Source organism: Balaenoptera borealis, assembly GCF_965194805.1.
Source record: "Balaenoptera borealis genome assembly, chromosome: 12".
Lineage (NCBI taxonomy): Eukaryota > Metazoa > Chordata > Mammalia > Artiodactyla > Balaenopteridae > Balaenoptera > Balaenoptera borealis.
The window spans coordinates 24,248,654-24,266,234 of NC_138869.1; the positions used below are offsets into that span (position 1 = coordinate 24,248,654).

The following is a 17,581-nucleotide window of genomic DNA, read 5'->3' on the forward strand; positions in this document are numbered from 1 at the left end:
CATCGAGGTGCTGATGCAAGTGGGGCGTCCTAGCTCACTGCGACCAAGCCATGGAGGAAGTCAAGTGCAATGTACTGAGAATGCCTAATAGGTCTCAACACCTTCAGGAAGCTCAGCGTGGCCTGGCTGAGGTCATAAGGTTCTCATTCTACCCAGCACATTGCTGAAAAGTCCTTTGGTGTTTATTAGTCTTTCTAGCTTTGCACATCACTTTGCAGCATGCTTTTCTCTAGGCTATTAAGAAATGCATTAAAACAGCCACTGAATGTTTGGGTTTTGACAAATCTGGGGCTACTTGTTCATCTGTTTTTCTTTCGTATTCAGAAATCAGAGCTTACAGAGCTTACAAATCTTGACTGCTGAAAAGTAAAATATCATCTAAAGTTTCGTTCTCAATGTCAGTGTTGTAAAATACTACACATGGATAAAATGTAAGACTTAACATTAGACAGGGAGCTGAAAAACTACAGAGATAAAATGTTCCTATAATATGATAGTCGTCTCTAAATATAAGGCTCCATGTTATAAATTTGGGTTCTTAATGAATTTTTTATATAACCAATTCTGTTTCCACTTAGATGTCAGAAACTGAGCTGGAAAAGATAAAAGTCAGAACAGCTGAGCATTTTGAAAATGACAAAAATAACATTTCTTGGTTGAAGGAAGGTAAGTCCTCTTGCTGTTGATTTTCTATCAATGTGAGAATTGTGCTTTTGTTTATAAGCAAAAAAGAGTGTGGAAGAAAGAAGAAAAATGTCCCAGCATTTCAAATGACATTAATACTTCTGATTTTCTTTCTTTCTTTCTTTCTTTTTTTTTTTTTTGGCCTAAGTGGTAGTTTGAGGGTGTTCAGTATTGAAATGTTTTTTGTATTCCTTAGACTGCAGAGGTCACTCAGATGATTTTATGGGTAAGAGGATATACATTTTCAATTCAGATACACGCTACCTGTGAGGTTCTTGTTGTGCTGGAGAATTTTCTCCCTTGTAGCCAGGAAGATGAAATAATTTGAGGACAAGTATTTTTTAAATAATAATCACAGAAAGGAGTGCAGGCTGTAGGAAGTCATGTCTACAAATAGAATTGCCATTCACTGCAATTACAGAAGCCACCTTCCCCCGGGAGAGCAGTGTCAGCTACAAGCACGACGTGCGTAAGATGCTTGCTTGAAATACACACACAAATCGATACGTCCTCCTAGGAGAAGTACAAATATGTGCACTTTTGAAAATACATATAAACTCATGATTATTTACTAGAAGGTTTGGTTTCATAATCTTTTCTTTTTATGAACATCTTTAATGTCTTTAATCTTTTTATGAACATCTTTAAAAGGAAACCAACTTGATATTCTATCTAAATAGATAAGTTGTGTCTTTCACCTCATTTCCTGAATCTATTCCGTTGTTAAAAGACGGCTCTTAAGTAGTTGCCATGCCTCAAAAATTGTTTTCTAAGGTCACGGGAGACTTTAATATATATGTCAAGTAAGTTCTACAACACCAGTAATAATAATAATAATCATGACATCAAACACGGTGACAATGTGCATTAGTGATTATGCTGAATCATCACAACAACCCTAGGAAGCATTAATCGCTCCTAATATTCAGGTAAGAAAATAGAGTCTCAAAGACTTTAAGTAAATTGCCTAAAATTACAAAATGAGGAAGTAACAGAGCGGGGATTTGATCCCAGACTGTGTGACTCCACAGTATATAAATTGAACTACCACCTTACACAGTGTTTCATAGAAAAGATGTTTAAGTTACTTGTCAGGACATGATCTGTGCTCAGAAAGTTTTCCTAAAGTGTTTAAATCAACACCTCCACCTTCACACGTACTCTTCCATCCACTCTTATTCTTAATCCTGCTTTACCCCCATCCTCATTTTTTAACTGTTCACTTTTTTTAAAAAAGATTATCCTTCTGCCCCAGGGCCCCATAATCAAATTTAATAGCTGGAACTCATCTCCAGTGAAGACTTTATTTCAGGATAAAAGTGGGTACAGACATGTATTCTCAGAATCATTCCCTTCAAAAAGCCACAGAGCTAAGAAATTCTCTAACCTTTAAAAAAATATATAGAAGTAAAAAAACTGAACTCAGCCCAAAGATCCCTCTGTGTTTTTCTTGCGAAGACCAAGCCCACAACGACAGAGAAGTTCTTCTGTGACTTATAGTGACGTTTATCTTATTTCTTTTGCTTCAATTGCCCATGCTATAGATGTCTCATAGAGAAATAATGACAGAAATTGATATACCAGTCATTAGCTTCCTGAAGAATTTCCATTTTAAAAATTGTCTCCATTAAGTACAATTTAGGATTAAATTCTTATAATCTACAAAATCTAACTTCCTAGGTGATTATTCTTATAATCTACAAAATCTAACTTCCTAACTTCTTATAATCTACAAAATCTAACACCCTAAATGGGTGTTTTAGCCCATTTGGACACTTCACTTAAGCTACACTCAAATTATGTTTACTGTATCATAAAAGGGATTCGAGCCAGATGCAAGATGACAACATCTTAATTGGGAATTACCAGGATGAGTTAGTTTTTGAACATAAATGTCTTTTTTTTTTTTTTTTAATGTTAAGAAAAAGGATCTATGTTGGCTTTTTTTTCTTTTTAAAGCAAGCTGGTGCAATGGAAAGAGCAGAGGATTTAAAGTCAGGCAGGTGAAGGTTTAAAATTTCAGCTCGGCTGTTTACTAGCTGTTTGGCTGTGCCATGTTGCTTAACCTCTCTGAGCTTCAGATTCCTTAGCCAAGGACTATAACACCTACTTTGTGAAATTATGGGGGAGAGATCTCATTACTTTTGTGTCTTTTTTTCCTCTTTAAAGCATGATTCAAAATAATATAATGTTTTTTTGAGATCCTGGTTCACACTTTGAACAATCTGCACTAGTACCAGCGCTGTATATTTTAATAGCTTTGTCAACAGAAAGGACCTCTATAAAGATGCAAAGAGGCAGTTTATTTGGGATCTTAGAATTGCAATTTGGGGAATCACAGATTCCGGAAGAACCCAGAATAGCGTCTCAACAGAGGAAAACGGGCAGGGGGTTTTATGGAATAAAGGAGGAAGTTCATGCAGGCTTAGACAAGTTGTTTACCAAAGATTTGGATTGGAGGGTAAATGTGTTCCATATATACAACTGGGTTATCAAGCACATCTCATCCCTTACTAGGGAAAGGTAGGGTTTCCTTAGTCCAAAAAGAGTCCAGTTCTCAGCATTATTGTTTCCTTTTGGCAATTCAGCAGCTATTCAGCAGCTTTATTTTTGAGTGTTCAGCCAAAGTTCAGCATGGACAGCAAACACGGAGGTCCTTCTTGACACTTCAGTCATTCCTGTCATTGTTTCTCTCACAGCATTTTATATAAATTCCTTCCCGTGGTCCCTACAACCATTTGGTGTGCAGTAGTATTGTCCCATTTTACAGATTAAAAGACCGAGGCTCAGAGAAACTAGATCTTGCTCAAACTCACAGAGCTGTTAAGTGGCAAACTGAATCTTGAACCCAAATCTTCCAAATTCTGTTCTTTGCCTTAAACCGCTTTGTCACAATGCCTTCTCCAACAGTTATCAGTATTTGAAATTTATCAAACCCCCTCCCCCTTAAAAAAGAAAAAGAAATATAGTCATCCCTCGGTATCTGCAGGAGGATTGGTTCCAGGACCTTGTGCAGATACCAAAAACCAAGGATGCTCAAGTCTCTTACACAAAATGGCATGGTACAGTCAGCCCTCTGTATCCACAGTTGCAGAACCCACAGATAGGGAGGACTGACTGAAGAGACTTGAAAGTGGTTCAAAAGTTTTTTCATGAATAACAAAAGGAATTGCTTCTCCCATCACAGTGCCTCTTGCGTCCCTCTGCAATTCCAGCTGAATACTGGCCACGTTTAGAACATAGGGAATCACAGCACTGCCCCATTAGGGTTGCAGCAAGCACTCACTGGCATAATCTACATAAAGCACTGAGCACAGCACCTGACCTCATAGTGAGCATGGGACCAACAGGAGTTAGCACCATCACTGCCAACCTGAGTACTGATACTCTAACTTCTCATCTTCAAACATTGTCAATTTATCCAATTCGAGTCAACATTTATTAACAGCGGTATCACTGGAGACAAGGCATGAGCATAACAGAGAACAATTTTAAAAAATGAAAGAAGGAAAGAAACACAGTCCTGCACTCAAGAATTTTATCTAATTGTCCTGCTTTCCCCTGAAGAGGTTCTTATTTGCCTTCCATTTTCTCTCCTATGGACCATGGGCCTGATGGCCTTGGCAATGGTGTCAAAGAGCTGCTTAAAGCAACATCCAGAGCTGTTATTAACAATTAGGGTAAATAGTGTTTAAGAAACACACCAATAAACCTGAAAATGCACTCGGAGTCAAGTTAACTGAATCCTATTTTACCTTCTCTCAAACTACCTGGCAATCTTGTACCATTATTCGTCATCTTGCCTTTAAATTCTTGACTTCTCAAATTTTAGATTGATCAAATTCCTGGGTCCCAACTTAAGGAATTCAGGAGGATATAGGTGGAGCCCAGAAATAAATGCTTACGAGCAAGTAACATGAAGTAACATGTTCAGGGACCATACTTGGGGAAACCCTGTTTTAAGACAATCAGAGAAACAAAATATGATTGTGAAATATGCACCAGGCAGGATGAACTGTACTGTGTAACTGTGGACCAAAGTGGTCTAGAAAGGCCAGTCTTGAAGGTGGGGATCCTCTATTTGCACAGGTGAAGAGGAGTAATGCTGGGAGCAAATCACAGGCTGCATGATGCCCGCTTTGGCGCTAGGGAAATGGGCATTTGGGCTAGTTACCTGTGTATGGATTAACACAAAACAAGGAAGACAGAAAGACTGAGTTCCAACTATAGGTCAAGTAGTTGGACATGGGTTCTAAGTTGTCCCTGCAGGTCTGAGGTCAGGGACTAATATACTGAAGCGTCATTTAAATCTGTAACTGGAGTGCAAAGTGGGATGGGGCAGGCAGAGGAAACTTTAAGGCAAGGGGGATGTTGATGGCTAAGACAGCAATGCATTCAGTAGCCCTGAAGTGAGGACAACACGACCAGCATAAAAGTCATAACAAGGAGAAGAAAATAGGCCCAAACGTGAAAAATGTTACAAAGGAAAAATTGATATAACATAGAAATTGGGGGGGAAATTACAGGTGGAATAAGATGGCATGTAATACCCCATTAAACCAGGAAGCATTCTGGGCAAGCATTTCAGTGCTTGCTTCTTACACTATTTGACAGGGAAGAGAAACAGCAGAATGAAGGGATGGAAGCCTTTAAATTGTTGCCATTTGCAGTTTAAAATCACAGCATCACCAGTGTTTGAACGGCACACAATTTCTTAGAGTGTCTCCTGATTTTTCAGGAGAAAGTGGATTTCTATATGAAATCTCCTGATTTCTGAAGGTTAAGTAATAACAATTAACAACAACAAACAACAATTACAAGAAAGGGCCATGCAGAACAAATGAAACCAGGTTCTGTGAGTCTATTTCAGCCCAGGGGCTACCAGTGTGTAACTTCTGTTCTAAGAGCTTGTATCTCTTAACAAAATCTAGTACAATTTCCTAAAAACTGATTTTCCATAAATATATATATATACACACACAAAGTCAAAACAATGGTTTGACCTAAAAAATGTGAAGTTAAGAAGATCGAAATAAAACTGTTTGTCCTTCAGAAGACTAGCTCTCTGTAACAGTTTTAGTGAAGCAGTCTCTTTATGAGTGTAATAAATAGAGGGAAGAATAAAATTATCCCAAGTTACAAGTGTGCCCTCAATGTACAAAGCATAGTTTTATAATCTTCTAACCTGATGCTGACTCGGTCCCATACCTGCTACATTGGGTGGAGCCCCAGAGGGAAAATTCATATTATAGAAAATACTTGATTTTTTAAAAATGGCCGGGGGATGGGGGCAGGGAGAGGGCAATGAATAAGCTTTCTCTCACTTTCCAAAAATGCCAGGAAGGAAAGAGCCTGGGAGATGAGAATTCTGTAGTAACTCTGAACAAACTATAGATCCTTTTCCATAAGCAGTCACATGGTGACTACAGTCTTCGGTGATTTCAAAATTATTATTTAGAGACATTTTAAAGGAAACTCCCCTAAACTTATTTAGTATTGATGTAGAGGAGTCAAGTCACCAATGAGTTGGCATCTGGAATACAGTGGTTATTATTTAATCAAAATTCAGGAGTATTAGAGACTAATATTCCAAGATACTGGAAAACATTCGAGAGGTCCAAAAAGCCATGTTACACAAATTTCCTTCTCAATATAATGCAAAACCTCAAATCCATACCACAAAAATCCCAGCTCATTCTTGATTAAGGTTTGTTTGCAAATGAGATAGAGAAAGTATAAATCTTACATTTATTGACATTCATAAATTCACTCAACTTCCCTTAATTCTAAGTGAAGACAGTTCACTTCATTTGCTCAAAAAATAATTTCAGATCATGAGCATTAAGACAATTCCAAAATGCATACTTTATACAATTCCACAAGCATTTGATGAGGCTCCTCTTGAACTCACAGATAACATATTAGGCGAAGAAATAAAGATGTCAAAAAATGAAAACGCCACAGGTTTTGCCCTCAAGGAACTCATGTATTTCAGTGCTTTATTATAATGACTAAATATTAATCCATGCTAATTCGCTCATTCAGATAATTTTCATTTTTAAAAGGGCTACATTTTTGTGTCTAGCTTAAAAATTAAGCCACACTAATGCCTATTTTAAATTGTTAATTTCCACCAATAGCATATCTTGGTTTCCTTTTACTATGTACACACAGGAAACAGAATCATTAGCTCTTGTTTCTGAGGTCTCCATGAACTTGTGAAAATGTGTTACCTAATAACCAAAATACAGGTAAGGAGAAGGTAATAGCCAAATAGAATGTTGTGCTGTTTTTAACCAGAGCTGAAAGGAGAAATTATATGTGAAAATATGTCCTTGCAAGTCATATAAAGAAGTAAAATAAGCACAAGATAATTTCACAGGGTAATTGTTTTGAAGCTTTAAAACAAGATGATGTGATAGAAATTGGTGTGGGGAACTGTCCTTGAGAATCAGTGGTCGGAGAAGTTCTGAAGGAGAGATATTTGAGTGGAGACTTAAATGACAAGAAGAAGCCAGCTGTGCAAAAATCTGGGAAGAGCATTCCAACAGGAAAAAGAGCCTGTTTAAAGATAGTATGGCTCAGAATGGCTGGATGAGAAGGAAGGAAGGAGGAAGAAAGGGAAGGAAGAAAAAAAGGAAATGAGGGAGGGAGGGAGTAAGGAAGGGAAAGGGGAAAAAAAGGGCTCAGGTTGCAAATAATGTAGAACCTTGCTGGTCACAGTCAGGAATTTAGGTGTTTTTCCTTAATTTGAATTAGAAGCCACTGCAGATTCTAAGCAGGGGAATAAAAGGACTCATTTATATTGGATGTGGTAAAGAGTGTACACAGAAATAAAACAGAAGACACTGCAGTTAACCAAGCAAAAGATGGTAAGTGGGATAGGATAAAACTGTGAAGGTAGAAGAGGTAGAATAGGATTCGGGACCTATTTTGGAGGTAGAGCCAACTAAACTGGCTGGTGCCCTGGTGTGGGCCAACAGAAAGAAAGGAGGCAAGGCTGACTCCTGGCTTGAGACACTGCATTATGGCAATGCTGCATGAAGAATAAGAGAAAAACTGGCTGGAGATGGGAGAATCAGAAGATCTGGGTGGGTCAGGTTAAGTGTGAAATGCTGAAGATAATCCCCATGAAGATTATCAATTGGGCAAGAGGATATATGAGATCAGTTCCCACTTTAAGTAATGCTGACAGGGAAAGCTGGCTAGAGATTCTGCTTTAGACTCGAAGATTGAGAAAGCATCTGCTGATGGGAGAGCACAGGAAATGAAATACAATTTCAAGTAGAAATACAATTTCTTTCAAGGCGGGAAAGAACATGTCATGTTCCATGAAGTGAACAAAAACAAGAAGGGCTGGAACATCTTGACCCAAAGGAAGGTTGGCGTTTGATGAGTGTGGGGAGTTTGCCCAGGAACCGAGCCTCAAGCCTTTCAGAGACCTTGATCAGTCAGCATCTTGGATTCCAATAAACTCTCTACCCTGGAAATGCCTACTAGAGATATATTTTATCTTGCAGTAAAATATAACCCACTGCATTTTATGCTCAAAAGAAAATTAGGTAAAGGACTATGAAAGGATAACATACTACTTTCAAGATCTAACAATGATAAAATGAAGCTTTAATAGTTTGTATTAGTTCTCCAGAGAATCAGAACCAATAGGCTAGATAGGTAGATAGGTAGATAGAAGATAGATGAATGGATGAATAGATAGATAGATAATAAAGGATTTATTATGAGGCACTTGTTTATACAATTATGGAGGCTGAACAGTCCCATGATCTGCTGTCTGGAAGCTGGCGGCTCAGGAAAGCAGGTGGAGTAGTTCCAGGCCAAGCCCCAAGTTCTGAGAGCCAGTGGTGTAAATCCTGGTCCAAGTAACAAGTTCTGAGAACTAGGAGTGCTGATGTCCAAGGGCAGGACATGGATGTCCTAGCTCCAGTGGAGAGAGAAAATATGCCCTTCCTCTTTCTTTTTGTTCTATTTATCCCTTAACCCACTCTGGAAAGAGATTTTCTCTAATCAGACTATCAATTCAAGGGCCAATCTGTTCCCTGAAATAACTTCATGTACACACCCAGAAATAATGTTTTACCAGCTCCCTGGGTATCCCTTAGCCCAGCCAAGTTGATACACAAAATTAATCATCACATAGTTTTTGAGAGGAAAGTAACAGACACTTTTTCTAGTTAAATTAATGAAAAGCGGTATTTATTGGAAGGCTGGGAGTCGGTTTGCAGTCTACAAGGAAAATTCAGGTCCAGGATGGGCAGGAAGTAATCTAGCTCTGGTGATCCAAATAGCAAGATTTAACAATATATTCAGGTCACCATTCCTAAAACATGAGCTCCACACACTTTTTCTGTCCTCTCATCCCCCTGTACTCAAGACTCCAAATCTCAAGGAAGAAAGCTCAACAGATTTGTCCATGAGTCCCCATCCTGGCTAGGCAGGGCAGGAAACCGTGACTGACAGCACCACAAGGCTAGGCATAATGGGGGAGAGATGCTTCTTCAGATGAAATTCAGTATGCTAGCACCAGAATGAAAGGAGAACAGATGCTGTGTAGCTTCCAAATAATGTCTACTCTAAGAGCCAGTAGCCACGATTTTCAGTGCTTTGCTCCACAAGGGATAATATTCTCTTAAGAACCTGACATGTGCTGTTGATGGAGCACTGAACATTTCAGGAAGTAGAGTATTTACTTGAAATGTATTGGCCTTCTACCGAAGTTCAAATGTCAGAATCATTTTGTTTCTCTGATAACCTTATTTTATGTTGAGAAAGTCCAGTAAAAGATGAGATCTGTGTTCTCATAGGTCAACAAATTAAATTCACACGGCACATCCTACAGCTGACGGTTGAAATTTCTTTCCAACTAAGCCTATAAAGTGGTAAGTTCATTTCTTATAAAATGATGATGTTGATCCCAATGGAATGGAAGGCGTAGAAGATGCCATGTCAGCCTTGAGACTATGACCAGATGAATTAATCAGTGCAAAGTCCCTGTAAGTTGTTAAAACAGCAGATTTAAAGACTCTCTTTCAATGATGATAGGGCAGTACATCAAATCCAGAATGATCTTAGCTCACCATTATTAACTGCAATTTTATGAACTAGGAGTGAAGCCATCTGTAGAAACTGGGAACCAATCTGTCCTGTCTCAACAGGAAAATGAAAGTTGTAGCTAACTAGAAACTTCAAGAGATTTACTCGTTTCAACTGAGATTTTTCAGGAGACTCATTTGCCTCTATGTCACAACAGCTGTTGGTGTGATTCACTTAACCAACATTAGTATAAAGAGCAATCTTATAGGGAGAGAAAAAGTCCCCTATGTTCTATGGCTCAGGAATAAGGACATTCCATTTCTTGTAAATTCCACAAAGAGATACTTTATTTTTATATGATTATGGCCCATTTCTTTCAGCTTAGGAACAGCATTTAGAGGGAATATACTCTCTAATAAAACGTACCTGTGCTAGGTGTGCACCAGACCATTAGTAAAAAAAGGAATATGAAGAGAGCAAATGAAGGCATCAGTCTACAGACATAAATCACTTCAACCATTTTAGCCATTATTTAAGCCTGTCGAAATGTAAATGTGCAGCAAAGACAAAAAGCAAGGGCAATGACGGTAGTTTTGCCAGTGTATAACTTCAAGAAAAAAGAGAAGGGATAACTCCTAGAGGCGTAGTATTAAATAAGACATCAGGCAATTTCTCCTCTTGAGCTGAATTTCCACACTAGTATGGATTTGAAAAGAAACAGCTACCTTGCAGAAGGTAAGAAAGGTGCTTCATGATGTCTAATCTCAAACAACTGACAATAGGAGAGGAAAATCTGCATTTTAGCTCCTTCATTTGCTGATTTTATTTTCTTTATTTAGAATATTCAGAATTATAGATTGGAAACCAAATTTCTCCCAGAGTTGACAAAAGATATATGTTAACACTAAAACATCCTGAATGTAAATTTCATTAAAATATGTAAAGTTTCTATAAATAAACTCTTCTGAAGAAAAAATTCATCAAAAATTATATTCCGTCTACATTCAATAAAAAAAAGAAAGATTCCACTCTATACACGTGTCTTAAAACTAATTTCTTAGATCACTATATGAAAACTCAGATTGATAAGACAAAGTATTCATACCATAAAAGAGGCATTTGTTTTACAAAATAATATACAATTAAGTAAACCAAATCAACGAATGTTTTGATTTCCTGCAACGCAAAGACTTAACACAAATAATATGTCATGATTCTTGTGCCCAAGGAACTTATAATTCAGTTGGAGAAACAAAATATCACAACACATCCTGTGTGCCAGAGGATTCAGACAAGAGCAAGCTTTTCAACTTTATATGAAATATAGTACAATGTGCACAACCAATTTGGATGGAACTTTTCAGCATCAATCTCTCACACACCAAACCGTACGGGTATACCTAATTCCTTAGATAAAGATTTCTCTTAAGATTAAAACAGAGCTTGTTGGTTTGCTGTATTTTTTAATGGATTTAGCAGATTTCAGCTAAAACAACTGCACTAAAGATTCCCTTGAAAACAGGATTCATTTAAAAATATTAACTTAGATTTCTTACATAGTCTCTTAAAAGAAAAGAACTTTTTGTAAATATTCTTTAATTTATTACCCAGCCTTTTTTCTTAAAAGAAAAAAGAAAAGAAAAACAACTGATGTCCACATTTTAAAATGAGGAAAAATTATAACATGAAGAGATAAAGATACTTAATAAATAGTAAGGGAGTTCACTTTTCCAAGGGAAATTCTAATGTGAATGACTTATTTAGTGAAGAGGGAAAACTGCATTAAGGACTTTTTTAAAAAAAATAACAACACAACTTGGAGGCAAAATATATTCATAGGTCATGAATACACTGGGGTGTCCAATATACTGTTAAACCTCTAAATTCTGTAGGCCAACAGCCATTAATTAGGAAGCTACCCTCAGGCCTCTGGATTCTAGGACAAATTACCAAGTCTGAGTTCTAAACTCAATTCATCACTTCCTCTCTAATAGAAGAATGTACTCGTTGCTTCAGTTTTACTTAAGGACATCAGTCTTGTCTTGCAGTCCCCTAGCAGCTAGGAGAAATAACTTGTTCTCATCACTTCACAGGTTAACAATGCTAATTGGAAATCGAATTTAATTTGTAAAAACCCTGAACAGGGAAAAGTTACATGGTTAAAAATTATAAATATAATTATATATTATATACACATAACATACATAGTTATATATAATACATATGTATATGGAACAAAATATTTTATTCCATCCTCTCTGGCCTTCTAACAATACATTTATTGACTATCTTCTCTTTGTAAGACAATATAGTAGTTTCTTAGGAGAGAATCAGATATAAATAACACTCTAGGTGCCCACAATCAGTGTATATGTGATATTGCAGAGGCCGGTAGTAGTTAAGGAAACTTCACCATAAGCCAACAGATTTAATAAAGCAGAAATGTTAAGTATTAGATTGATAATTGCTCAAGGGCATGGGTGTATCCAGCTTACTTACTTCTATATTTGAGCATCCAGGTAGCCTCTGGAACACAGCAGATGCTCAAAAATGATATGAATAAATGAAAGACTACATAAGTAAATTCCAAAGGTGATATGATATTCAGAAGTGATATATGATATATGATATAAGAAAGAACACATCTACAATTCAGAAAAATCGGGGATGTGGCTGGGCTATAAATCATAAGTAGAGTAGGCAGTAGCATTACAAACTGATGGAATACTATGGTCTAAAGTGGAGACAGAAAAGTCTGGCATGTTCAGAGAACAGTAGTTATGTTTTCCTGGGTAAAGGGTATGTGTGTGACAGTAGGAAATAAACATTGGTTCTGTCATGAAGGACTTTTAATACTAGGCTGAAGAGCATATTTGGAAAGTTCTAGGACAAAGAGAAGCTATCAAGTGTATCTGGGCTTGGGGTTGGGAAGGCAGACAGGACCTAAAGATGGCAGAAAACTCTGTGCTTTAGAAAACATTCGTGATTTGAGCATCTTTATTTAAATGGATTAGAAGCATATTAATTGAGGGGAAGGGTAGAAACAGAGTGTTGCATCCACAGATGAGAAAGAATGACTTCTGAACTGGGCTACTGGTTGCCAGGACAATGGGAACAAAGTGGCTGGCACCCAAGAGAGTGCTGGCCCCAACGCCTTGGCCACGGACTAGATGTTAGAGGGTAAGAGAGGGAGGAGTTGTCAGAGATTCTAGAAAACCTCAGGGTTGAAACTGGAATGCCTGTGTGTGTGTGTGTGTGTGTGTGTGTGTGTGTGTGTCCCCTTACGTAAGTAATCTGTTGGTTTCAGAAAAATTAGAAAACGCAAAATGGCAAAAAATTACTCCAAATCTTAACAGCTAGGGGTAGCCACTGTACATCTTTCCTTACATGTTTTATATGTGTACCAAAGTGTATATACACACACTAGTAAATTTAATGAAATCTGATTAGGCAATATAATTAATAATGTGCTTTTCTTACTCATAAATGAACGTCAATACCTTTTCAGGTTAACAAATACAGAATTATAGCACCACGTCAATGGCTACACACATAGTACGCCACTAATGAAGTCATAAAATATATGTCAACATTTCCATACTTTCGGATATTTAGGTTGTTTCCAATTTCTTGCTTTGAAATCTCAAAAGAATACACCACAGCATCTATTGCGATTTCCTTTTAAACGGATTAACCAGAAGCACCTTGTGCATCCTCACACCTTATCTTTCGTTGTCAGGGAACCGTATGCAACGTACTGCACATCAGTGCTTCACTTTATGTTCATAACAGCCATGCTCAGGAAGAAAGCAAAGGCCAGAGAAATTTTTAAAATGAGGTCTAAAGTCACACAGGTAACAGATCACAGAACCAGATCTCAAGCCAGGCATGCTGATGCTATATCCAGTGCCTGCTCACCATAGACTCTGCTCTGAAATATACTTGAAGGTAGATAACCAATAACCCCTCACCTGCACTCATTATGACAAATAAAATTAAAGGAAACTAAAAAAGTTTGGGGAAGTCTGGCGGATAATGCATCTTTAAGCCTCTAATTCATTTAGTTGGATTCTCTAAACACCTGTCTTCAGCAAAGACATGGTGATTTAAGTGGGAAAGAGGACTTAGTCATGACATTAGGCAAAGATTCAGAAGCCAACTTACCTACAGATTGTAGTGATTAAATAGTTCAGAATGAATTACAACATTGTAATATTGCTGCATTCATATTTAAGAGATAAAAGTTGGAGTTCAGTTCCCATAATATCCAGTCATTTAAGACACAAGAGAGTTAATCATGTTAATATCTTCCCATTGATGTTGGCTAACTAAACAAAAAATATGGCTGATGGAGGAGGGAAGTGGAAATCTTATTTTGTTTGCTGATCTTTCTGAAACGAGCACTTGAGAATAAAACATATCACATCAAAGTCTGGGGGGAAAATAACTCCAGAGGCAGAATGAACCATGATCAGATTAAGAAACAGCAATATATTTTTGCATGGCTAATAAACAGATCAAAAACCTGCAGACCTAAGGATATTTGGATGCCAAATCTAACTTTAATTTTCAAATATCCTTATCTGGTCTTACCATCTCTCCAGCAAGAAAATTACATTACACATAGCCCTGCTTTCTCATATTCAGCAAGTAGCAGCCCACGGTCAACCTTAGACGTGACCTTAATTTTCCTTGTTATATTCAGAATTTTAAAAAATTTGTCCCCTTAAATCTTTAAATAGTAGGATTTAGCAAAGAATAAAAGACACCATTCTGTAAAAGCTTGAAGCCAGAAACAAACACAATGTATTGCAGACATGATGGATACTTCATCCATTGTATTTTTCAACCATAAATTAAATTCAATTGTACTTTGGTGATCAGAAGCCTGCTAGTTTACAATAATATTTTTAGTTAAAATTATAAATAAAGCTATTTTTTTAGGTAATCAAATGACACTTAACAAATTACCTGAATTCTTACCATCTACCCCACCAACGGAAAACAACAACAATAACAAAATGCTTAGGGGAGAATTTTAATTTCTCATTTCACATAATGGAGGAAAGTGAGTCAAATATTTTTCCACCCTCTAAGAAGTTTAATGCAACTCAAAGAATTCTGATTACACAAATACACTTACTGCTCCACAAGGCACCCAGACATACGCAATGAAAAGCATTCTTATTTCTGTCTAACCAATTGAAACTACAGTGATTATATGAAATTGGCGTTAATAATAAGAGAAGCTAAATGAATAACTTGAGGGTTAAACAGAAGTAGAGTCTAATTACAGCCCTCTAGTGGCTCAAATATCTAAACTGTTCATTTTCACCAAGACATCTAGTCTCTGTGGTCTGAAGCAATTTTCTTACAACCTTTATCTAAACTTTGCCTAGCATATTCAAGTAAACAGGTTGGCTCTTTGGTTCTTTTGCTTTGTTTCTGTAAGGACTCATTTTACAATAACCAATTACTCAGAGTCAGACAAAATAATTTGCACAATTATTAAAATTGTCCAATATTAAATTCAACAAGGAGAGAATTGTGCTTAAATGTAAATTTTATTTGTTCTCTTTTTTAAAATAACTAGAGATCAGAGAGAAATAGGTTTGTATCATTTCAGATTTCCATAAGGAAAAATATATACACTAATTAGTCAATCAAAAATCACTGGCAGGGCTTCCCAGGTGGCGCAGTGGTTGAGAATCTGCCTGCCAATGCAGGGGACACGGGTTCGAGCCCTGGTCTGCGAAGATCCCACATGCCGAGGAGCAACTAGGCCCGTGAGCCACAATTACTGAGCCTGCGCGTCTGGAGCCTGTGCTCCGCAACAAAAGAGGCTGCGATAGTGAGAGGCCCGCGCACCGCGATGAAGAGTGGCCCCCGCTTGCCACAACTAGAAGAAAGCCCTCGCACAGAAACGAAGACCCAACACAGCCATAAATAAATAAATAATTAAAAAAAGAAAAAATCACTGGCAAAACCATAATATACTGGGGGTAGGGGTTGAAGAGGAGGGTATTGGACCAAAGCCTGGCAATAGGCTAGACCAGAGAGGCAGATCATAGCGTACTTATTAACTATGTGAAAGAAGTTACTTGAAGGGCAATGGAAGATATTAAATGGCCTTAAACACAGAGAGACCATTATTAGATTTGCCTTTTTTAAAGACCACTCTGGCAGCAGTGTGGATGGGAGAGGCGGAAAGCAGATAGAAGGGTTCTGCAGTAGCCGAAGCAGAAATTTTTTAAATGACAATATGAATGAGAAGAGAAAATTTGAGGATTCGTTGAAAATTACAATTGTCAGGACTTCCTGGTAACTTGGTTCTGGGGATGAAGGAGACAGACCTCAAAGGCGGAATGCAAGTTGCTGGGTCAATTACCAAGCTCTTTGCTCAGTTGGAAACACAGGAACTGTAGTGTATCCTTCACTTGCTGTGAGTTACATAACTAAATGGGTTTGTTTTTTTTTTAATTACCTTAATTGAAGAAGTATGTCAACCAATGTCCAGGTGTTAGAAGTGTTGGGTTTTAGAAATTGGAGTTGAGTATTTCTTGGACTTCGGTTAACTAACATGAATTCCATCATATTTTCTGGTGGGCTCTGGGTGCAGAAGTTAATAGGGAGGAAGCAGCATGTTTAGAGTTCTTTCAGTCTCTTAGGGAGACAATAAGCTGAAGATCTGGAGAGGGAAAACAAGCATAGGGTTTAAATGAAGCTTCGTGGCCTTTTATGTTTTAAATTTCAAGTTGTTTGGGGGCTTATGGGAAAAGGAAATCTAAGGTTCGTAGTAGGTGTAAACTACTCATTCATTTTCTCTTCATCTTATTACAAAGTAAAGAAAATGTCTTGATAAACAAGGCTTTCACCCTTTCCCCATCAGTAAAAATACTGCTGCTTGGAATGAAGTTTAAGATGTAAAACAGATCTAGAATTCTGTTGATGTCTTTAACAAGGTGATTCACACATTAAACACAGTCTTAAATGGGGTACACAGAGGCTGTGAGGTTTGCAAATCAAGCTTGTTTCTATTTTTACACATAATTTACCTTTGTTGTTTCCATAAAGATGAAAGAATATAAGGAGCAGGTATGAGAAGCAAAGAGAAAATAAATAGGGGGCATGTGTTTTTTATCAAACCATACTTGGTTTCATTAAGTAAGACCCGTATCAACAACAAAAATGCAACAACTGAGATATACAACATGAATCAAGAGGTATCATGGATCAAAACTACAGCACTTTAAAATATTTCCATTGCAGTATTTATACCATTGGGAATGATGCTGTCAAGAGCCGAGTCTCTGGAACCACACTGACCTGTATTTAAAATCTGGTTCTACTCCTAATTAAACAGTGATCTTAGTCAAATCACTTAACATCCTTGAGCTTCAGTTTCCAAAGCTATAAATCAAAAATAATAAAGGCTGCATATACAGTGGATTGCCTACCCAACATCCGTTTTCCCCTTGTTCTTAAGGAACCTCAGTTTTGTTCAGAAACCCACCTATTTCATCACAGCCACGCATTTCCAGGGAGGCTGGCTCCATCAACAGTCCCAGGAGTGAAGTGAATTCTGATTGGTTTAACCCAATCATGGGGGTCCCAATTGCCCTTACCGGGAATCGTTTTAGACAAGTTTGTGAAATAATTCAGGACAATGAGACGTGAATCTGCTAGAGACTTCTGGTACAGGTTTTTGTTTTGTTTTATTTTGTATAAGGAAAGGTGAGTCGATTGCTCTATTTGTTTGTTTGTTTATTTATTCATTTTTAGTTAGGTTTTAGGTTTTGGGGGATCCTAAGGAAGTTTACAAGAAAAGTTCTTTCCACTTTTGGAT

At 37.4% G+C, this 17,581-nt stretch overlaps 1 protein-coding gene and 1 long non-coding RNA gene across 3 annotated transcripts in view; one reads left to right on the forward strand and one right to left on the reverse strand.

Moving 5' to 3' along the window:
* The window catches only part of LOC309607563, a 736,883-nt gene that overhangs the window by 472,242 nt on the left and 247,060 nt on the right, over window positions 1-17,581 (reverse strand). The gene's annotated exons all lie outside the window — the stretch shown is intronic.
* MDFIC2 (MyoD family inhibitor domain containing 2) overlaps window positions 1-17,581 on the forward strand; it is a 116,421-nt gene that overhangs the window by 4,860 nt on the left and 93,980 nt on the right. Inside the window, exon 2 of one of the 2 annotated variants that reach the window (XM_082346225.1) lies at window positions 579-666. In XM_082346225.1, the coding sequence (XP_082202351.1) occupies window positions 579-666 (88 nt within the window). Of the gene's footprint in view, window positions 1-9; window positions 667-17,581 lie in introns of those variants that run through there. The other variant, XM_082346226.1, reaches the window with a different exon arrangement.